This window comes from Lontra canadensis, unplaced genomic scaffold (assembly GCF_010015895.1).
Source record: "Lontra canadensis isolate GAN:19392208 unplaced genomic scaffold, GSC_riverotter_1.0 scaffold3, whole genome shotgun sequence".
Lineage (NCBI taxonomy): Eukaryota > Metazoa > Chordata > Mammalia > Carnivora > Mustelidae > Lontra > Lontra canadensis.
In genome coordinates this window covers 7,450,754-7,474,690 of record NW_022630997.1, presented here as the reverse complement: position 1 = coordinate 7,474,690, position 23,937 = coordinate 7,450,754, and the positions used below count along the sequence as shown (strand labels likewise).

At 35.5% G+C, this 23,937-nt stretch overlaps 1 protein-coding gene across 9 annotated transcripts in view; it reads left to right on the top strand.

The window, feature by feature from the left end:
• The window catches only part of VTI1A (vesicle transport through interaction with t-SNAREs 1A), a 342,439-nt gene that overhangs the window by 60,946 nt on the left and 257,556 nt on the right, over positions 1-23,937 (top strand). For 6 of the 9 annotated variants that reach the window (XM_032880019.1, XM_032880010.1, XM_032880064.1 and 3 more), the window contains exons 4-5: positions 16,006-16,083; positions 22,488-22,508. The exons of 1 other annotated variant lie outside the window; for it this stretch is intronic. In XM_032880019.1, coding sequence (XP_032735910.1) covers positions 16,006-16,083; positions 22,488-22,508 — 99 coding nt within the window. The remainder of the gene's footprint in view (positions 1-16,005; positions 16,084-22,487; positions 22,509-23,937) is intronic. 2 more of the 9 variants (XM_032880028.1, XM_032880083.1) reach the window with 1 other exon arrangement.

The following is a 23,937-nucleotide window of genomic DNA, read 5'->3' as shown; positions in this document are numbered from 1 at the left end:
CTCTTGTAACCTTCTATATTCTGTAAGGAACCAAAGTCCTATGTTATTCTTTATTTACCACTGCCTCTTCTGCTTCTTTGGACAAACTATGTCTAGGAAAGCTTCTGCCAGTGGCCACTTAACACCTGTCCCCACATCCATTGTTTCAAAGAAAGCACACGGATTTTATGCTTCAGAATAAGTCTCCCACCTTGAAGAGGTATATTTTGGCTGGTGCCTGCTGAGCTCAGCTATCGCTGAGACCTCTTAACCTTCATGCGTTTTCTCACCCTCTACCAAGTAGCTCTGCATGATCTCATCTGCTTTTGGACAGCTCGCCACATATTTTGGGATCCATGAATAATATCTGGTTTCTAGTTTTGCCAAGCATAGAATTCAGAATATATTTGGTCTTGTTTCTCACCTACCCACCCCACCCTAGAGGGGAAAGAGAGGGAAAATGGTGACTTAGAGGGAACCTGTTAACTTCTGCAGCAGTGTTTTTATTGCAAGTCCCATGTAATTATTGTAACAAAGTATATTTATTTTTCTTATGCAGATGTAGAGACAGAGACTTGAAAGGTTAAACACCCTCTCTTCAGCCACACAGATAATAAATAGCAAAACTGGGACTTAAATCATAGTTAGTTCAACTTGTACTGTTAAATAGTGTGCTGATAATGAAGCACATTATCTTTGAAGCTTCTATCTTGTATTACTGCCTGAATTCCTTTTAGAGCTTGGGATAACAGAGACAGGTATTTTCTCTTCTAGAGACAGAGCAGAAGAGCGAATTGGAACCTAAATGCTCAGAAAACATTAAGGCTCAAAGCAGAGAAACTTAAATTCAGATATAAGTAAAAAAGAGTCAAAAGAAAAAAAAGCCAAAAATAAGAGGCAAAATTGAGTCTCTAGAGCCAGAAGGAACTGGATTGGAATGGCAATCAGGTCTTTATATCAGGAGTTCGGGTGACGACTGGGAGCAGAACTGACAGGGCCATATTGGGCCATAGGTGTGTGAGGTCATATTAAAGAGCTGAGGCAACAAACCCAGAGTTTGATACACTGGAGAAAGAGACTTGCTGGCATTCTCAATAATAATTATTACTATCAAAGCAGTGATTTTTCTTTAATTTCTAGTACATGTTCAACACTGTACTAGCTATTTCATAAGCTTTATCTTAATTAGGCCTGAGGTACACAGGGATTCAAAAACTTGCTTAGTAATCACAACTAGAAAAGGACAATGCTGCAGTTTGAATCCAGATTTATCAGATAGATGCCCAAATTGGAGGTCTCTCTGATTTAACATACTGTTTCTTCAAAGGACCAGAAAATAAGAGTAATAGAAACTAGCCCCAAAACTCAGATAAAAATTAATGTGTGTAAAGAATATTAAATGTATTCAGAGCAGAAATAAGGACTAAAAGAGAGAGAGAGAAAAAAAAAAAAAGGATCTCCACAGCTTTACATATCATGAATAAGGTTGGGTACACATTGGTTCATTTAGATTTTGGAAGAGTCTACTAATGTCCGCCTCTGAGTGCAGTTGGGGCTACCATTCCTAAAAATAACAGAGAAAACTCTGGAGTGGGCCCTTCAGATGATTAACATTTGGAAAATTAGACAGATAAGGAAAGGTCCTAGGTTCATTTCCCGTGATGGAAAGTTGTGGAGTTTTTAAGTGTCTTCAAATCTGTGAAGAACTACTCTGCCAAGTGTGGTCAGGAGATGTTATTGGTCTGTGCTGTATGTGTAACTATAACGCCCTACATTTGAGCTTAATGTAGGCAAATAGTTCCTGCCAATAGTCAGTGACTGTTGGGAAACCTCATTTGTGAAAATTGAGGCACCTCCTTCCATAGGTTTTTATAAGATACGTTCAGTGTAGGATGATGTAAGGAACAAGGCAGACTGGAGGACCTCTCAGGGTCCCTTCTAGCCCTAAGGTTCTATTATGATTGCATATTTATAGAGCACCAAAATTGGCTGTGTTCTTTTCAGAGAATAGAATTGCACTCAGTCCCTGTCCAGGGCCATCACACTCAAAATTAGATCAGCAATACCTTGGTTGCCAAATCAAGTCAAAGTCTAGCAGGCACATGTCTAACGACCTGAGAATGTGTGTTCTCTTCAAGAACATTAGAGAATGACCTAAGAGCATGGTAGAAGATTGTAGTTAGTGCAAATACTCCAGTGAGATATTAGGATCCTCTAGGTGTTTTTGTTACAAGAAATAAGAATGATAAATCATTTCTTACTATCTGTTAAGCAACCTAATTTAGAATTAGTGTCCTCAGAACTTCTAATTTGAAATGAAATGAAGGAAAAAACAATTGGACTTTATTGCCAAACCATTTTAAATGGTGGATAATATTCTGTTATTATTAACCCAATAACTTTGAACTTCACTGACCATGGATGATTTTTTTTTTTTTAAGATTTTATTTATTCATTTCAGAAAGAGAGAGAGAGGGCGCATGAACTGGGGATGGAAGGAAAGAGGGAGAAGGATAAGCAGACTCCCCACTGAGAAGGGAGCCAGATGTGGGGGCTCAATCCCAGGACCCCCAGATCATGACCTGAGCCAAAGGCAGATGCTTAACTGCCAAACTGACTGAACCACCCAGGTGCCCCAACCATGGATGATTTAGACTGAGTCCATTCTAATAACTGAACTACAAAAAGAAAACTATATTGCTAATTTGAAACTAGCAAATAAGGGACGCCTGGGTGGCTCAGTTGGTTAAGTGTCTGTCTTCCGCTCAGGTCATGATCCCGGGGTCCTGAGATTGAGCCCCTCATTGGGCTCGCTACTCAATGGGGAGCCTGCTTCTCCGTCTCCCTCTGCTGCTCCCCCTGCTTGTGCTTTCTCTCGCAGTCTCTTCTGTTCTCTCTGTCAAAAATAAACAAACAAATAAATAAATAAATAAAATCTTAACAACAACAACCAAAAAAACCCTAGCAAATAAAGTTATGTATTTTTACTGAAAAAATGGGAAACCCCATCATAAATGGTAAAAATTAACAGTTTCAGTTTCTGATTTTGACCATTTTGAGGAATGGTCTCATATTTTTGATTAACAATAATGATTATCTAATCAAGGATTTGTTTCTCAGACATTAACTAATTGTAGAAAAATAGCTTATCAAAAGCCTCTACCTTCTTCCCCCACTAATCTTTTCACACTTTTTAATCATTTTAAACTTTTTATTTGGAAATAATCCCAAACTTTCAGAAAAGTTTGAAGAATAGTACAAAGAACATACATATATACATTCTTTCTTTTTTAAGATTTTATTTATTTGAGTAAGATACAAAGAGTGACAGTGATCACAAGCAGGGGGGAAGGGTAGAGGGAGAAGCAGACTCCCCGATGAGCTGGAAGCCCGATGTAGGACTTGAACCCAGAACCCTGGGATCATGACCTGCGCCGAAGGCAGAAGCTTCAACGACTAAGCCACCCAGGCATGCCATACATAGATTCTTTGACTAGATTTACTTGTTAGCATTTTGTTCCCTTTGCTTTGTCATCTGTGCATGCTTTCTCTACTGATGTTTTACTCTCTACATATATGCCTGTTTTCTGAACCATTTGAAAATAAGTTGCGTTCATCATGCATCTGTTGATGTTTTTTAAATAATGTAATTTTATACCTTTCTTCAAGGTAAAAATGTTTTTTCTCAGATAGCTCTATTATTTACTGAAATGTAGAGGCAACTTGAACTATTATATTTCACTGTGTTTTTGTCTTGTTATCTATTTTAACTACCATTCATGAGGTCCTTTTCATGCCTTGTGTCTGGAGTATATTATTTTTTCAGATTGTCCCTTAATAAAATCTGAAGATCTGACACCCAATACCTGTTGCCACAAAGTATAATGTTACAGCTTCTTCAGGTGACATATTACAGAATTTTTGTGTACCAATTTCTTGTGACATAGTTTTTATTAAAGAAAACTCATTTTTAAATGTAAATATTTGTGTCTGAATACTCATACTAATTAGATCTCTCTATTCAGCAAAATTATGTGGTGTTTGACGTTTAAGTTTGTATATTTACTATTTCAGCTTGATGTGGATTCACAGGGCTGAATTTTCATGTTCAAGTCTAAGTTGGGATGTCACTGAAGGAGGAGCTGCATAAGTCCAGAATGAAGATGGAGCCTATAAAAAAGAGAATGAGATTCAAATCAGACAAAAATAATAGGAGAGAATTAAACATACTGATGGACAGATTGAAATTATTTTCAAGTTATGAAAATTTTATTACTGTGTTTTTACTGATTAATTTAGCAATATCTTTCCTGTCTGAGGTTAAAACCAACTTTGAATAGATGAACACTGAATATTTTTCAAAATGGCCTGAGGTATAGAAGGGGTGTAACTATGGTGAAGTCATTTCTCTAAAGTTTTCAGTGGCTGTGGAAGACACAGAGCCAGAATCAAGTTAGGCTCAGGGGGAATGATGGTCTTACTACTCCAATTGAGCATTTTGTGGGCAGAGGTACCACCTGTATTCCTGGAAGGACCAGAGTTCAGAGAACAAAGTAAAAATGCAGCACAATGTTGCCTTCTTCATGTAGCCACTGAATTTTGACCCGGAATTTTATCAGAAAGCCTCATTGTCCTCTGATAACATGTAATTCCTGTCTGTTAGTGATTTTTTTTTTCCTTGTGTGCTCATTAGTATTATGTAGACTGCGTGTTTGCTTTATGTTAGACCACTGCCAGAAAAACTAGACGGAACTCGTTTCGAGAATATTTTTCTTTCCATAGCACCCACACGCAGGATGTGCGATCTATAGTAATTCTTACTCATTTGAAATACAGCAATTTGTTCCTGTCAGGAGAGGATAGGTTTGTTGTTTTAAATCGCCAGGTTTTGTTTTTGTTGGCGTGTTCCCCAATACAAATTGAATGGCTGACAAAAATCTATTTGTACGACAGTTCAATCTAGATAAGTGCCCTCTGTTGCCTAACGGTACAATTTGGGGTCTCAGAGATAAAAGCAAACTGAATGCCAGGCTTGTAGCAGAGCTTCTTCGTGCAGATAACAGAAGTAATCCATATTCCTGAGCTACACAAATCAGACAAACAAAGAAGAAATATGCATGCACATCATCTCGTTTGAAATGGTGGTCTTTTAGCGTCTACATAATAAAAAAAAAAAAGGGAATATCTGACTTAGGAGAACAAAAACAAATAGCTCATATGAGATATGCCTCTATTTGAAATTAAAGGGAAATGTGGTATTGACTTATAAAGTTGGAGAGAGGTCTGTTGTTTAGCATTTTCCTGTAGTATCCAGGTTTCCCCTGCTATCAGAAAGCGGAGTGTTCCTATGAAACCATCCGTAAGCCAAAATGCCATAAAGCAAAGAAACAACAAACATTGTTATATGGAAAGATTTTTTTTTTTAAACATCCCCAGACCCAAAGAACAACCTGTCTTAAGCTTTTCTGATACCTTAGGGAAGAGCTTGCTAATGGATACACAAAATAAATGGAGATAAAGCACAGATGCTCACAGCCCCAGTTCAGCCTGATGCTGAGATGCTGTGTGCTGTTCCTGGGGAAGGAGCTGAGTGGGGCCCCTTTCACCACTCAGCGTGGGAGCTCCCTCCCCAAGAGCTCACTGAAAAACAAATGTGGAATGTTATTTTCACTTTTCACCTTTTTTTGTAAAAGCAAAAATCCTCTTCAGATTTCCCATTAGCAAAAACAGGTACTGATGTAGGTTCTTAAGTGGAGGGCATAATGTGTATCTTCCAAAAACAGGGTATACCTGTATTGGCTTTTGTCAAATGTATTTGCTTTCTATTTTAACTATTTCTATTTTCCTATTCTGAAATAAGTTGTATCTTTACACAATGATTCCTTTGGGGCTTTGATATTCTGAGATTGGTTTGAAGGGGTCTCCTTTACTTCCTAAGATGAACTGAGAATTTGTACCTTTTGGCTAACCTCTGCCTTAAAACATGTCAGGCTTACTCTATAGGTATCTCTCAAATATAATTCATATATAAAAAGAGGGATGAAATATGTGGTAACAACAGTTATAGGAAAAGAATTGGGACTAGTTCATAAGGTAACAGACATCCTGGAAATATGGCTAAGAGGCCCAGTTGTAGATATTCTAAAAAAAGAAAAAAATCCATAGTTCTTGGTGATGTATTAGATTTGGAAATAATTTTTAGATTTTTATCTGGGGAGACTGTGCATAGTAAAACAATACATCCAACTAGGGAAAACAGAAGGAAGAGCCATATAAATAGAGAAAGAAAATGCCCCGCTATGTCTGTGTTAAGTTTGAGATGCCTTCAGCTTTTCTAAGGCACCAAGTAGGAATTAGATTTGTAAGAATAATATGCAAAAAAAACATGTCTTTGCCAACTTCTAGTTGGTAGTTAGAACAGTGAGTAAAAATAAGATCATTCAAATGAGTGAGAAGAGGTCTAGGATGAAGACCCAGTCAGACTGAGAGAAAAGTTAGAATGAAGGAGACTGAGAAGGAGAGACCAGAGGATGGGAGGAATTCCTAAGGAGGATGGTACAGTAACTGCTAAGGAGAAAGTGGGCAATGATGTCAAATGCTATCGAGAGGTCAAATGACAAGAGGACTGAAAGGTGGCCATTGGAGCCAAAGTTGATACAATCTGAGCAACAAAATTAATGATATAGTATTAGACTATAAGTCAAAGTGTAAAATAAATATCCTTAAGTCCATACTGATATCAATAAATGATTGGATAATGATTGAGTAGACTTCTTTTGAGTAGAAGAATGCCAAATGACTTATGAAGATACTCCTCCCTGGAAGAGATAGAGCATAACTAGCCACTTCTTAAATGTGGGCTGCACATAGTAAGTACAATACAGAAGGGGGAAAAGAGTAGCTTTTCAGCGGAGAAACATGACAAACACTACTTCAAGCTACGTACCAAGGTCAACATCAATAGTGATAGGTCATGTTGATAGTATGTACCTTGGACATGATCTGATGAAAATGGCATTTTACTTCTTTGGTCTTCCTCCAAAAAACGTATTACTGCAGTCTAGTCAGTAGAAGAACATCAGACAGATCCCAGTTGAAGGACATGCTACAAAAACACCTGACCAGTCTTCTTCAAAACTTTCAAAATCATCAAAAATAAGGAAAATCTGAGAAATTGTCACAGCCAAGAGGAGCCTAAGAACAGATGACTAGTAAATGTAACATGGAATCCTGGATGGCATCTGGAATAACAAAAAAGAGCATTAAGTATTAAGGAAACCTGGAAAAAGTATGTACTTTAGTTAGTAATAATGTGTAATAATGGACTGTTGATTCATTAACTATGACAAATGGACCATACTAATGTAAAGTGTTAATAGGGAACCTAAGTGTGGGTTACATGGGGACTCTACTATCTTTGTAACTTCTTAGTAAATGTTTAGCTATTCTAAAACTTCCAAAAGTTTACTTAGAAAACATGGCCAATGATTTTGTTAACTAGGGAGATACTGACAGGAAAGCATCAAGTTTGTTTTAAGTTGAGAAGTGGCGGGGGCATGAGTAAGTGAGGTTAATGTTTCTGGGATACCCATTCAAGAAGCTTGGCCAGGAAAAGAAGGATAAAGAGAGGTTGGGGATTGGCTGGGCAGTATAGCACAGGCTGAAGTAACATTTTGATGTATATGAAGCTGGTATAGTTGAGAATGTTTATGTCCTTCAAGGAAAGAACCAGTAGAAAGTGATACACTGGTGATATAAAAGAAACAACATTTAACTGATGAAGCAAAGCCCCTGAGTAGGCAGGATTTTATTCTCTTCAGCCAAAGGTAGAGAGTCTTATAGGAAGAATATATTTGTGAATCAGGTATGAATATTCATAGTTATTAAATGTTATAGTTTGGGGTCACCCGGATGGGGAAGTAATCTTCAGAATGTTTCCATAGAGCATTTGGGCTCAAAGAACTTAGTTTTACTGCCTAAGCATCACAGTTTTATTGGCTATATTCATAAAGTATTAAAAGGCATCTCTGAACAATGAGAACCATAACCTCACTATAACACAGCACATACTACAATAAAGAATCTGTCACAATGTGCATTCAAAAGCAAGTATTAGGGGGAAAAATACTGAAACATTGTTTGCCCATGAGATGGTTGGTTCCAATCTGAAACTGTAAAGTAAGTATATAGGGAGTCACCAGATCCCATGGGCAAGAAGGCAGTTCGTAACCCATCTTAATAACCAGTGCTGCTTCTCTCCCGCCATGTGGGTAGATTATTGGTGCTTTATGGCAGAGCCTTTGAAGATTAATCTTGAAACATATCTAAGTTACACCCATAAGTGTGGTTGTGACTCACCCTCAGATCAGATGTTTTATTCTATGATATAAAACGTTCTGCCTTAAGCATTCATCACCCTTGAACTTCCAATTTTATTATTATCAAGATTCCAGATGTTGACAACAATGTATAAGTAAAGGCTTGTTTTTTGTTTGTTTATTTTGGAAGAGAGTGACAAGAAACAAAATCTGTAGACTAATCAAATTTATAGTTGATGATAAATTCCTAGAATCAGGTGAATGGTGTAGCCAAGCCTGCCTTGGGGACGGAGCAGTAGGATGGCCCCAGCCTGCCATGGTGGTTTGGTAAAATGAAAGGTGGCGTGTTTAAGTAAATAGAGCACTGATGTTGGGAAACAGATTCCATCCTTCTTCTGCCTAGTCTTTCCCAAGTGTATGGCGTTGGGGAGATCACTCATCTGGCTTAGAACTCTTCATCTCTAAATATGAAAGGCTGGTCTAGACGTTGCCTTATGTCGGTTCTGTTGTTTTTGAAATAGCTCGGTGTCAGTTACAGAATCATTGAGATCATTTGCTCTTGGATATCTAGATTACATGAAATTATGGCTATGGACAGATTTTCCATGCTTTTCCTTCCTGATGCTAGGCAGATTACATGAGGATACCTACATACAACTTAATTATGTAATTCATGTACTGTATTTCAGTAGTTCCTTTAAAAATACAAATAAAGCATCTGTTATATAGCATTCATCTATCAGAGTATCATTTTTCCAGTGGGAGTACATAGGGTATGTATATGTTATTATTGTCAAACAAAACAATAAACATTTTGACATTTTGATTATTTCAAGTATAATCTATAGAGTTATTTTATTTTATATTCAGAAAGATTTCAAAGAATTAGATTTCGTTGATGGAAAACTTAACACTGTTCCAGATGTTGACAACAACATCTGGGCATTCTATTATGAGCGGATTTTCTGAATGAAGTAACTTAATTATTGATTGACAAGCTAACATGATTTAAGACACAGCCACACTGTGTTCAAAAGCAATGTGAAAGTCATAAACTACAAGTCCATGCAAGCAAGTGAGGCCACGATACTAACTCACACTGCATTTTGAAACACCAATACTAAACTTAAATTTTAGGCTGAAGTTTAGAATTGCTGGAGGAGGAAATGAAGAAGTACAGTTACATGATTTCTGGGCTCTCTGTTTTGCAAATCGTTAAATGATGTAGCAGCAATGTGGTCAGAGTTCCTAGTATAAATAAAGGTCTATTCTAGCATTGTGAAGCTCAAATAGACTTCTTATTCCATATGGATTGCATATGGGTTTGCATGAGCCTCTGTGTGTGTGTGTGTGTGTGTGTGTGTGTGTGTGTGTATAACCTCATTATAGGCATATAAATAGTCACATGTGATAGTATAGATAAAATTTTAAAAATAGAAGTGTGGTATATAATCTAGCTCATTGTTTGCAGCCAAAACATAAATATCTACTTCAAACATGTAAAATGCTTTGAAAGTATAAGCAGAATAAATGAAAGTGATTATGATAGAAAGACATTATTTTCTTTCAAAAAAATTTAAATATCTTTTCCTGGTATTATATACTAAGAACAATGGATTCTTTTCAGTGTTCTCATGTTGACCTGCTTTTCCAACTGTTGTTAGCCTAGCAGCAGGGCGTCCTAGTATTTTCTCTCTGGTGGCTTGCATATGGCCCATTGGCCATGAGTTTATGATAGATAGAAAGTGTGCTTTCCCTTTATGAATGTTACAATATTGGTGACATGTGGCATGTGCACTTTCCGAGGAATGAGCTTGACCTTTAACTCTAAACAGTCCCTTGAGCAGGAGCAAGCCTTGTTTAGTGGAATGATTACTTAGAAGAAACAGACTGGAACCTCCTTTCTCTGATAACATTAAAGAAATGCAGTAAAGTTTTTCCTACTGAAAGTCATCCGAAAATAGTAGCATCACAGAATAAGAAATTGGACAAAACAATGTAGTAGACTTTACTGAGTTAAATAATATGAACTTTTTAGGATTGCTTTTGGTATGTATTGGTACATCATTTTCTAGGGAAGATACACTAATTTTACTCTCAGCCATATATGTGTACAGATTTTATTGCATCCTTTCCAATATTACCAACTAATATTTAGCTGAATGTCTTTTGCAAGGTTATCACATCCAAAGTATTATGTATGATTGGTTTCCATTTGTTTATAATATTTAAATTCATACAACAGCCCCAAGAAATAAATATTGTTGCTATTTTAGATATTGAAGAAAGTGATACTCAGAAAACTTAATTTGACCAAGATCACATACTGAAATGTTATCTCTGTTCCTCTTGCTCAGTATCCTGCACTTTTTTCATCCTAAATACATTCCAAGGATTTAACATTTACCTAACACTATACTTTGCCTTTACCTAAATCATGTAGCATGGTGTGTTTTAATCTTAATTTTCTTTTTTTTTTTTTTGCTAGAAATTAATGTGGTATAGAGAACATAGTGATGAACAAAATTTCATAACTTCCTTTTTATTTTTTTCCTCCAAAATGTAAGTTTCCTGTCCTGGATTGATGAGCTTTTTTAAGTCCTGGGTCAGGGGTGGAGTGTGTTTGAAAAGCTGAAATTGGTCATGGGGAAATAGAAGTGAGTTTAAAAATGGAATGCTTTGTGCCAAAGATAGATGCATTTTAGAAAATGCCATCTGGGCACTATAGAAGTATGATATTATTTAATTCAAACCAGCTAGAATTCAGTAAGAAATGAATGCCAGCAATTATATGACTAGCCAATAAATATAATTTCATGGTATTCTGTAAGATATCCCTAAGTGTTAACTGTAACAGGAGCAGTTAAATTCTTTGGCTGTAAAAACATAACAATTTCTAATCACCCGGTAACTTTGGGCATTATTAAATATATGGAGATTGAAAGACATGGTAGAAGCAATGGAAAAGTCTGGCCAGACTGGGTAATTTGTTTTAGACCTATGGAGAAATCTACTAACCATTTCTTCTATAGACCAATTTGATTAGGAAGTAGGACAAGCAGTTCTTTCATTACTTACCAAAACCATGTTGCACTTTGTATCAATTATTTGGCTGTCTGCAGCACATAGATTAGAATAAAGGGCTTTCTTAGTGTATGTGAATGTTGTGGATTGCTGATTAGTAATTAAAGTATTGAATGAAGAAAATTAGGCCAAAATTGAATGGAAATGAGAAAGTCTTAATTCTGTGATACAGATGTTAGAAACAGATTGTCTTGAGCAGCCCATTCAACATAGTGACATTCTACATAGCCATGGAGTGTTTGCCTCCCATGTAAAGCTCAAGTCAAATGCCTTAGAGATGGTTTCCTCTCCCCTGCCTTGTGATGTAGCTGTATGGGTATTAATTTAGTGAAATATCCTGTCTGCCAGGTGTGGGAACTAGCTGATTTTATTGTAATACCAGATCATTACTTAATTCATATGCAACAGAGTGCAACACATGGAAAGCATTATAAATCTATTTACAATGTGGCTGGTCTGATGATAACATTGTATTAAATTCCCAGGTGAGGCAATTTAAGCAATTGCTTTGCCATGTGCACACTGTGGAAATTAAATTCTCATATATGCTTTAGTAATAAACCAACTGCATTGTTATGCTTATGCGAGTGGTGGGTTGTAGAATCCTCATTCTGGCTATGTGTACCCTGTTTCACATGTAGAATGGTATAGAAGGCTGCACCACAGATCACGGTTCTTAATTAGTTTCAGCTAAGTTAATTCATTTTGTTTGTAGTCTAGCAGTGCCTCTCCAGAAACATATTCTGTTCAGTGGGGAAATATTAAGGCTTGGGTCAAGTAGACAGATTGTTTCAAGCCAAATTTCCAGACAGAACTGGGCAAGTGTATCTGTTTGAACTTGACTTTAAGAAAATCAGCCAATTGGTGTGCAAAATGAGCCAATCAGTATCCGTATAATAGTGAAAACTGCTTGGAATCCGAAATCCTCACTTTCTCAACGAAGGACTCACTTTTGTCATCAGTTTAAAACAGCCGTCGAAACTTTGTGTGTCTAACTTTTTAAGGGATAACAGTCACTTGTTAATTTGCCATACTCTTTCTATAGTTCGTATATGGTCTACAGATTTTTCTGCCCAACTGTGTCTAGTCCACCTAAGTTTAGTATAAGTTAGAGGGAATGAGCTTTACACAAACACACAACTAAATGTGAGAAATGCTCTTGTATTTAACTGTGTGTGTGTGTGTGTGTGGCAAATATTGTCAGTTGAAGCTCTCCACCTTTATGATACAGACCTGAAATTGCAATAGATTACAAACTGCATAGAGCTTCTGTCTTCTCCAGAAGCCACATAGAAAGCACCAGTAGACAGTGGTAACTGACAACTAAAACTAAAAATGTTGACAATTTCCTGATTTGCCTGGTTAGCTTATGTATAGAAGTCATTAACTATTTATAAAATGCATTATGAATTGGGTTCCTTCAAACTGTAGCTGAGTGTGTGACATTTCCAGCTCAAATTCTCATGCTTGCATTTGGCTAAAGTACAGATAATAAAGTAAAAATATTTTAGTTAGTTTATCAAGATACAGTCGATGTTTCAGCTTCATTAACTTTGAGTCATCTGAATTAAAATAGAGCACTTAGTAATGGAGAGTGAGGCTATTAAAAATTCTACAAAAGGTAAAATTATTTATTGATGTTTTGGAGGGAAATTATCAATAAAATAAGCAGTTTGTCATTGAAAGGAATTTGCCTTTTTTGGTATTCAGTCAGTTTAGTGATGATTCTACAGGCTAAATTATAGCTGATTACAATCAGCTTAAAAATTTCAAAATACAAAAAAATTAGGAGAAAATACCAATGTCAGGCATTTAAATATAACTCTTAATAAAACAAAGTCTCGATTTTTTTAAAATTGTAAAATGATACTCCAGTGTAAAGAGTTCAATTTTCTGCATCAGTTGTGTCATTTTCAAGAGGAACTATCTCTGATATTTGAAATGAGGTTTTTTTTTTTAATTCTTTAAGACAAGTTTAATCAGAGAACATTTTATAAACTCAACATATCATTTGCTTAATTACATCCAGAAAGCTATCCAAGTGACCAGTTTTTATCATCCCAATAGTAAAGACTGACATTTTATAGGGAGCACCCTTCAACTGTGGATAAATCCTTAGTTCTCTTCTGTTGCTAAGCATGTACACTCTTAATTGCTGGTTTTCAAAAGCAATGGATTCTCACCAAAACAAGATTAGATATTTAGGGATACGTGTTTGTAATTTTCTTCTTCTTTTGAAGTTTAGTAAATCAAAATAAGAATATAATGTAATTGAACAATCTATGCCAATTTGTTGATATTTTGGTGAAAGGGGGAAAAACAAAAACAATCTCCATATGATATTCTTGCATACTGTGGAATGTTTTAGTCCCCCATAGTGATGAAATGAATAATTAAAAAGGCAGCTCTGATACCGCAGCCTGTTTAAAGGTTCTCATTTCCTTTAATGCTGTAAAATACTTTGGCTTAGCTAGTTTGAAACTGCTGTAGTGGGGATCTCCAAATGGGTAAAAGAAAGGTTGGCTTGATCTAAATAGTGGTGTAAGGCCATGAGGTATGCTGACCTCGCAGTATAGTAATTCTGTATGAAGTCTATAGGAATAATTAATAGTAGCTTCAGCAAATACAATACGAGAAGCAGGCTTAATACGTGCTGTCTGTGGTGGTAAGAAGTCTGGCATGTTCACAACTGAATGAGTTGGTTCCCTCCTGATTTGTTAAGACATCTGATACAGATGTCATTAATGACCTGAGGCTAATGACTTAACTTTGCAACTTTGTCTTCTGCAACATTGTTGGTTTTATTTATCTATTTACAGACTTACTTCCTTTGCTAAGGTACAGGAGATAAACTTGCAACAGAGAAGGGGGCTTAGGGTAGACACTCAGGGCAGAGAAGGGATGCCATCATGTTTCTACTAAAACATCCTGCAGTTTTTGCATCTTTTTCCTGAGTGTATTCAGAGGGTAGTAAAATGGGGAGGAAATTTTGTGTGGTAGAATGAGTACAGGTTCTGGTTTCATTTTAACCAAAGTGGTCTTTAGAAATTCCATAAGAATGATTTGTTTTTCTGAAAAAAAAAAATAAAATAAATAAAGGGATGTCTAGTTTCGTTTCTTTCTATTTACACGCCAGTCAGCCTTTTCAACTAGGTTCTGCCAGAGAGTTGAGCCCTAGTGCCCTTAGGCTTCTATTCGATGTAATGAACTAAACTCTATCTTATGTACCATCCTTGATAGATTAAGAAAATGGTCATTAAAATAATTTTCCATTTTGTGGTTCAGATAAGGAACCCCAATTGAGAAAGGCTGCAACTTTAACATGATTCAAAATCTATTGGGTTTTCTTGTTAAAGGTCCTTTTAAATTCTAATATGATTTCACATTTAACATATCATGATCTGTATGTTGCAAAGCAGTATAACTTACTGGTATAAAAATCTGATTAAAAATCTTGTTGACTTCTGCTCAAGGATTATGAATAGTCCTTTTTAAACTGTAATAATTTTTCGGATCATAGTTGAATAAGTACAAAATTTTAAAACCTAAACTGTAGCCTGCAAATGAGAAAAGATTACTATTTCCCAGCTGCCTTTTTAAAATTGATTCTTTTTTGCTTAGTTCAGAAGCAGAAAAGGCAGCAAAGTAACCTGTAAATCTGCATTTGGATCTGAAAGTGTGATGCTGAAGGAGGATCCGAGAATGGCACTCCAGCTTCCCAACTAACTTTCAGAGCCTTTTTGCTTTTCCAGATGTGTGTACATTTAGATAATTCATAAATTGGGTATAGATACCTGTCCCTCTGACTTTACAGGTCAAGGTCGATTTCTTATAAAACAAAATTTCATTGAGTGAAATGTTGACTCATAGCCCACTTGTCTTTATTTACCAAGACTGAGAACGGTTGACTCAGCCCATTTGCCTTTACTTACTGGGATTGGGAAATTTAATTTGTTCACACACACACACACACACACACACACACACACACACACATTACTTTTCCTTGGGCCATTATTTGAGGAGGGCTCGGGGTCATTGAAGTTATTGTTTGGAAATGGGATGGACTTTTAAGCTCTGTCTCTTTCTGGCTAGTAACATCACAACAATTCAGGAAATACAGATGAACTATTGTCGAGGCATTCCAGTGTACAGTTGGAGTTATAATAGTATCCTTGAATTAGAGATTTATTGAAAAGACCTATATTATAAGGTTCATTTCCTGCCACAGTTTTAAAGACCCCCATATACACTTGTTTTAATTACAATCTGGTGAGTTTTGCCGATAGACGGTTTATATCGCTGTATTTCCTTCAGTGTAGTAGTCTTATTTGAATGACTATGTATAATAACATCCCAGTTCTGATCCACTTGTGAATATTAATGGAGTACTTACACAATGTAGAATTTTTCTTTCATTACTGGCATGTGAAAAACTTCTAATTTACATTAAACTTCTCAAGTTCAAGAACTTTACACAACTTTGGTTTGCAGATCTTAGCAAATAGGTTTCCATTAGGGGGCTCTCGAGGTTTGAGATGATCAGCCTTGATACCAGTAATGCTCCGAAGCCTTTACTTTCTAATGTTCATCTCGCTCTCTCCCTTTTTGTTTTGTTTTATAGAAAAGGTCACGGATTGCCTACAGTGACGAAGTACGGAATGAGCTCCTAGGGGATGATGGGAATTCCTCAGAGAACCAGGTAGAATGCTAATCAGCAAGGCCCGGTGGGTGGCTGGAGGGTGAAGGAGGTCACCGGCACACTGGGCTCTCAAGCTGCTCCTTAACAGTATTAGCAGCAACTCATGTGGAAGCGATACTGTTTAATGCAAAGCTGGAGTCTTAATCAACTTCAAAATGTTTCTTGGAGATCTTACATTTAACCCTTTACCTTGTGATCACTGTCTGCTATCTTTTAAAAAAATCTTTTCTTCTCTTTTCTTTATTATTTAGTACTTAAGGAATAACTTGAAACACACTGTTTGCAGACAAAGCCAAGGTCTTCACCTCAAACACATGTAAAAGGAATGAAAAAGTACATAATGCAGCTTTGATAATAATGCAGTATAATTAAATCAACACTTGCAGCAAAACAAATGAAAGTAAGCTTTCAAAATTCAACAGGGCAGCTCAGTCTCCTATTGTGGAGCTTCTTAAAATACATTCACCAAAATGCAAATTGTGAGCACCAGTGTGGAACTTAGATACTCAGATAGAGGTCCTGCCTCTGTCAAATAATAATAATAATAATAGGAAAAGTCTTTCTCCGGTTTAAGATCTGCAGAGGCAAAAAATAAGATATAATTTCTTCTTAAAATGGCCTTACAACTTGGCTGTCAGTTCTCATTGGATCACACAGCAGTGTCATGAGTCTAATTAATGTCCCACTTCTTTATCTGAATTAATACTGCAGACTTCATGAATTCTTGTAGATAATGTATATAACTTTAAAAAAAAATGTTTTGAGAACCTCAGCGTAGAGATGACTGTTAAAGTGTCTCAAACAACCCTAGTGACTTACTCTCTTTGACACTTTTAGAGAAAATAAATGATGGGAACTTCAGAAGCGAGACCTGAATGTGTTTATTAATATTCCTTTGGCACGTATTGTAAAGGTGTCTACTCTGCCTAAATAAAAATGAACATAAATCATTCATTGAGCAAACCAAAATTTTAATAAGATAGTAAAACATATTAATACACATTATAAAACTTGCATAATTATATTTACCTTTTCAAATAGATTATATTACACCTCTACATATGCTGGAACTATATTACTATCTACTCTAATGTTAATATTGTAAATGGAATGTTGCTTATGTGATTAAGGCCCCCATTCATCCACCCAAAAAGAGGAGGGGGGTGTTGAATCACTGAGCTGACTGTATTTGTTTTTGGAAAAATCTCACCTCATCCACTATTTGGATGTTATCAGCTGGAGTTTAGACATGTAAACACGTTAAGATTTGACCTGGGATTTTAGTTTCCCTGTTTGAAATTTGAGAACGGCTAAGAGAAAAAAATTAAAGAGCACATCAAACATAAAAGGGTGGTGGGATGAAGGGTTTTACTCATAATAGATTAAATAACATGAGGATGAGAGAAAAAAATATTGTTTCCTATTTTAAGTGAGATTTAGATTGTTCATATCTCCTGAATGAATCATAATTTTATTTCATATCTTTACTGCAAAAAAAGCTCCTTTTTTTGAAAGAGCATTCTCTTTTTTGCAAAAAAAGTGAATGCATATTTCCCATGTCAATTCTCTAGAAAGCTATAGATCTTTCCTTCATTTGAAACTATTGCTTAATATAGAGGAAACAGTAAGGAAGGGGTGTTCCTGTCTAACTCAGACTCCTTTATTCTAATAGATGTTGTAGTACTCTGACAGGGATCGCTTTTTTTTTTTTTTTTAAGCATGTTCGCTTCTCTTAATGGACATTTCATGTGCCTAAAACATTTGCCTCATGTACATATAAGTATGGCTTTTTTTATGCCTAAAGAAAAATATTCCGCAGAAATAGAGTTCGTATTTTCTGAATTTTTCAAATTATATTCCTGTCACTTTAAAGTGATTACACTGAGATTTCCTCTGGACTTGTATAAATCAAACTTACAAATTCTGAATGTGCTTGTAGAACCTGAAGTTTAGTTGTAAGGAGCTGTCACTTCAATAAATAGAATATGATAAATTATAGTCATGAGACAGTATAACTATTAGATTATTAGTTATGTGAACTTTTCAGTCCAAAATTTGAATTAGGTTTGAAAGTTCAAAGAGACTACGTTTAACTTCTAGGCTATTTTGTTGCCAACTATAACAAAATTTCTATTCCATAATGAAATGATTAAATTTTATTTTGGGGCTTTTTATCATAATACAGGAATTTAAATCCCTCAAACTAAAACACATCCCTTAGTCAGGAATGGTCATTTGAGAATAACTCTATTCTGCATCAGTATTCATTCAGACTATGAAATCAAAACAGAAGCTCTCTCTTTAAAGGAAGAAAAGATTTTAAGTTGACTCTTTATATTAATTTTTATAGCTCAGGGGCTGAGAAGATAGGGTTCTTTTTCTGGGTAGGATTACCTCTAATTTATATAAGAAAATATTTCCTACCCACAACTAAGTTTATCTTCAAGTTAATTGTTGATAAATTGACTTTCGGAACTTTGTAGCCATGTAATATTTAAGATAAGCTTTTAATATACAGACAAAACTTAGAGATAAAATGAAATAAAAATGTATAATTTATTGAAATTGGGATGTATCTCAAATTTTTTAAATTATAGATCAGAAAAAAAAAATAAAGAATTACAGCATTGGTTGAAAATAGGTAAAATAACTACTGACTCGTTATTTTTGATGCAACATACACATTCTCCCTATAGTGGCTTCTTTGTAGAGATTCAGACAAATGTGAATGCCATAGATACTATTTCTCAATCTGGCCATTTATAATGCATTTTTTTAGGCATCTAAAACCTGTTAGACACATAATCTGCCAATTAACTGTAAAGTATATTAATTTACTCTTACATAAACATTTTTGACATGATTAGAAATGTTAAGATTTCAGCAATTAACAATTTTTCAAGTACATCTTTAATGTCCCTCATACAGTACACAATTTCATTTAATTCCAAATGAATCACTTTGTATAAATTCACTTCTGATTCATATCCATTTCACACACTCAAATATGGCTCATCCCTCATTTACAAAGAAAGGACAAAATTACCTACTTTGCACATTCGAGTATTGTTGGGTCATCAGCTTTCCAAGGACTATTGTCTTAGGCCTTATCATCCTGTTATTTTAAAGTACCAAGTTTTCCATTACATATGGCAAGATTTTAATTCTTTAAGAGAGCTGAGTTTTTGAAATGTAGTAGTTCTGTACTTAGAGTGGAAACTTTAATATTTGTTGCCTTGATTTAGTGTCATGAAAACCATTCTCAGGAAAGAAAAAAAAAAAAAAAAGAAAGAAAGAAAACCGTGTAGAGGTAAGTCCCCTAATCCCCTTCATAGTGAAGTATGATGATGAGGCACATAAAATGTTCCAGACTCTACTTTTGAACCCTCGTGGTCTCTCAGTTTCCATATGCAAAATTATATTGATTGGTGAATAAATGTGAATAAATGAAATTTTAGCAAATCCTAAGTAGAAGGTTCAAATACATGTCTAAGGAGTAGGATATTCATAAACGTGCCGAAATTTTTGTGGCAAAGTAATATTTAGCAGATATGATTGCTTAATTTTTTTAACGCGACATTCTCTTAAGTTCCGATTTGAGCTTGCTGTGCATAAAGTGTGTCAAACTTCAGCTACAGACCAGTGGGTGAAGTCGGTCAATTTAATTCCCCAAGATCTAAAGAAGGTCGGTATCATTTCATATAGCCCTGGCAGAGCAGATCATTACCAGGCACAAATCTGTTCGTTACGTGCTGAGGGTTTATAGCAAAATAAATAGACTGTCATCCTAAGTTCAGAAAATTGTGTGTTCGACCCACGATAATGTGTAAAGGGCGTTTAATAGAGTTCAGCATTTATTCGTTATCTGTATGCGGACAGAGACGGCAGTGGCGTTATCAGCTTTAAAAAAAAAAAAAATCGGTGGTTCTGGGGGTCACGTGCCGCACCGCACACACACAGGCGCGCGTGCAGGAACCCTCACGGGCGCCGCAGCGCAGTTTTGATTCTAGCCACAGCAGAAGGCTTAACCACAAGAGATTCCACTGGTTCAAACCAGCGTAAACCAGATTTTTTCAGCCCACAAAGGAACAGATTACCTCTTGTATCAAATTCTGCATTGGGGGAAAAAAAAATCTTTGTTTCAAAAAAGATGTTGATTATCATAACTCAACATGGTGGCGTGGCACATTTTCAAGTCGCCTGCGATGGAGCTAGTAACTCAATAAAATACAAAATCACGACTTTCCGTCTAGTCTAAGCATTGTTAATTTTCAAAAATAGACCATCTTTTGTTTACTTGAATGAAAACTCTCAGCCTAACGGGGTTGGCGGGGGGGGGGGGGTGAAGATTAAAACCCCTCCCATTACCTAGCTTAGCTACAAATCCCGCGTAGGGTTTGAATGCAGCCATGCGGCACAAACGAGATAGAACGTTTTTTGTTTGGAACCTATTGAAAACACAAATGGGTAGCATTTTTAAACACTCATTGATTATGGCAGGGTGGCATGCCCCAAATGGTCTCCATTGCTGAGGAGTAGTTTTAAACTTTGGCCCTTTAAGTATCATAGTCAACTGAAGAATGGTGCCCCCAGAAAGAAAAGATAGCTGTGCGATCAATTTCCCAGATCGCCTCTTTCTGAGAATTAATGTTTGCCTTTTTCTCCCGTGATGTTCGGATAGCGAAGAGAAAGATTCCTGTGTGTGATAAGCCAGGTGTTCTAGTTTAAAATTTTACTTCTTGGGAAGAACGGTAACCTTTCACGTGAAACGAGATGAAACTCACAGGCACTGGGTGGTTGCTGAGAGGATATTAATTAAAATAATTTCGACTTCCTGTGTATTTTGAAAGGGTGATATTAAAAGTTTCGTTTTCACTAAACGCATTGTGAGACATTATGGAATAGATTCTGTACCCTTTCTATAGAAGATCCACAACAATTTTGAGTTCTCATTCTTTTGTACTTGAAATACTTTCCATATAACAAATAAAATAACAGTAAGCTGGAACGCATACTGCCTTCCTTGAACTGGAGACAAAATCAGCATTAAGCACTGAGAAAGCCGGGCTATAATAAACATGATACTTTAAGAGAGACTTGTAGTGAGCAATTCATGGCACGTTTTCTCCCAAAGCAATAGTTTAATTTATTGGCTTGTGTATGTCAAGTGTTATAACAGATGTTACAGATATTTGGATGTTTAAAAATTATCAGTTGTAGCCCCGAATTGTTGAGGATGCAAATTTCAGACCTCGAACGTGGTTTATAGTCTTTAGCAACATAGGTTTCAGTTTCTGTTCATTGCAGAAACTATGGCAGTCATCTCAACTACACAATGATATTTTACTTAGAATACTGTGAAACATAGACACAAACCCAGCATGTGTGCTCACACACACACAGACACGCACACACAGAATGAGCCAGATATATGGTTCTATCCATTTTCTAGTTTCTGAAGAGTTAAATAACTTGTTTTATCTGTTATATTTAAGGCAAATAAACACATGTTCTACAGGGGAGAATTAAAACATTATCACAGGGAATTTACCAACAAGTAAAGAGTGTTTTTTTGGTTTGCATTCAGTGAGAACAGACCGCAGTACAAACGAAATTAAGAGAGCTCATATGGCTTTGAGATGGCCTGGTTTACAAGATGAAGAAAATTAGAAAATGAAGAAACTTCAAAAATTAAAAATAAAAAAAACCCACCGTGTGATTGCAGGAGCCTCTTAAGCAAAACAAATCCTAGAAATTAACTCTGATACACACAGTATTTCTAAGGACAGTGAAATATTTTGATACTATGTCCTAAATATTATCTCTCCTGGCATGCCTCTTTAAAATAATGTTACCTCCTAATATAATCCTATTACTAGAGTGGGCCCATGTATGATATTAATTAACATAATTATTTTTTTTAATATTTATTGGGACAAAAGCATGAGCTATTAATCATTTTCATTTGCAGGTAAAATCCGAAATCAGTTGTCAAGATTCAAAATAGAGAAACATCCTGAAAACTTGTATATACAAAACCTCTTCAGTGGTACATTCTTAGAAGAGAGGAACAGTAAACTTGTTTTCTTTCTTTATAATATAGACTTCTATGAAGCCGTTCCCCTTTATTTCATGATGGTGTCTTAGATGTACTTTAAAAGAGAATTTCACACTATTCTCTTTGTTTAATGTGACAGTGTGAGAAAGTGATCTTTATTCGTTCAAAAAACTCTGCATGTAGTCTATGTTTAGGTTCTTTTAATGTGTTTGTCTGTGATTTTTAAATGCTAAACATGTAAACAGATAAATTGTCAATGTTAATTCTGTATCCTGTCACACAACTGATCTTTCTTTCCTGCCATTTCTTTCCTTTTTATCTTTTTTTTTGTGCATTCATGTTGCAGTTGATAAAATTACGTGAAGAGGTGAGTATTTCCTAGCTTGCTTTTTTTTTTTTAATTCTGCTTTTTCCTATAAAATTGAGTTTCTAAATCTGAAGTAAGATCTTTGGGTTCATTTTTTTTTCCGGGAAAATTTACACATAGCAAAAGTATTGATTATATGGCTAGAAATGTTCTCTGCTGACTATCTTTTTAAAAAAACAAGTAAACCCTAATCATGCTTATCACAGTGATCATTGTTGGTTGGCATCCGGATAAAATTCATATTTTAAAGGCCAAAAAAGGGGGAAAAAGGGGGGAATATCTTTAAACTTCATCCAAGTGTTATATGGACTAATCTCAGATTTGTTTTATTTGTATTGGTTTTTCAAAGAAGTCAGTGTGATTAAAAATGTGTTTTTTTCTGACATTCCAATTTACTGAAAATTCTTTTTAAATAGACTCTTTTCCCTCACCCAAAATTCTTAAGTTCAACACAAGATAGCATGTTTTTAGGGAAGCACACATTTGTTATAAATACTCTACTAGTTTGTGTACACAGATACTTAAGAATAGCCAAAGCTCTCCTCATTGTTAAAACACTTTTCTTTTTGTAGGAAATAGCACCCAAGTGAGTTCTCATTTTCCTGAGTTGCTGGCCTGTTTTATAATGCATGTCCGGAGTTTTTTGTGGCCCAGCAAATATTTACAGCAATCTTTATCATTGCATCCTTGTACCAGTGAGGGATGCTGAATGATTCTGGTCTTGTTTTTGTTTTGTTTAATTAAGCCACACTTAACAAATATGTTTTGGTATTCTTTTTCAGAGAAAAAAACAGGTATATGTTTTACTTAGGGAAGTTGAGTTTTGTTATTTTTATATTAGAGCATAAAAGAATGGCCCATGTCGCAATTTGAAAGCTCTCTAATTGCTTATAAAGAGTACCATGAATTATTTTTGAGCTTAGATTAATTGCATTGATTTTTTTCCTAGAATATTTTTATTGGTATGTCATCATTCTATTGGTGATGTAAATGCTACATGAGAGGCTTGTGGACAGTGGTTTTCACCAACTCTTTTGATTTAAGATGATCTAGTGACGTCCTCTTATAGTAAAAGTAGTAATGATCTATAACATAAAGGGTGAACATAGAGGAAATCCTTACCCTCCAACCTTCTCCTGTTTTTTTTTTTTTTATGGAAGCAGATATATATGCTAAATGAGTATCATCAATTGCAGTTTTGATATATTAAATTATTCCTGAGATGAGTGATACTCAACATTATTTTCCTGCAAGACAGAATATCTGTTTCTGTGTATTTGCATAGGCTCATGCTTAGGTGAAGAATCTGAATTTTCACATCTTAATGGAAAAAACAATAGACTGGAAAACCTGTGTGTGAAGAAACTACACAAAGCTCTTCTTAATTTAGTTAATATAATTTAAAAAAATATAGGCCTTATTACAGTCA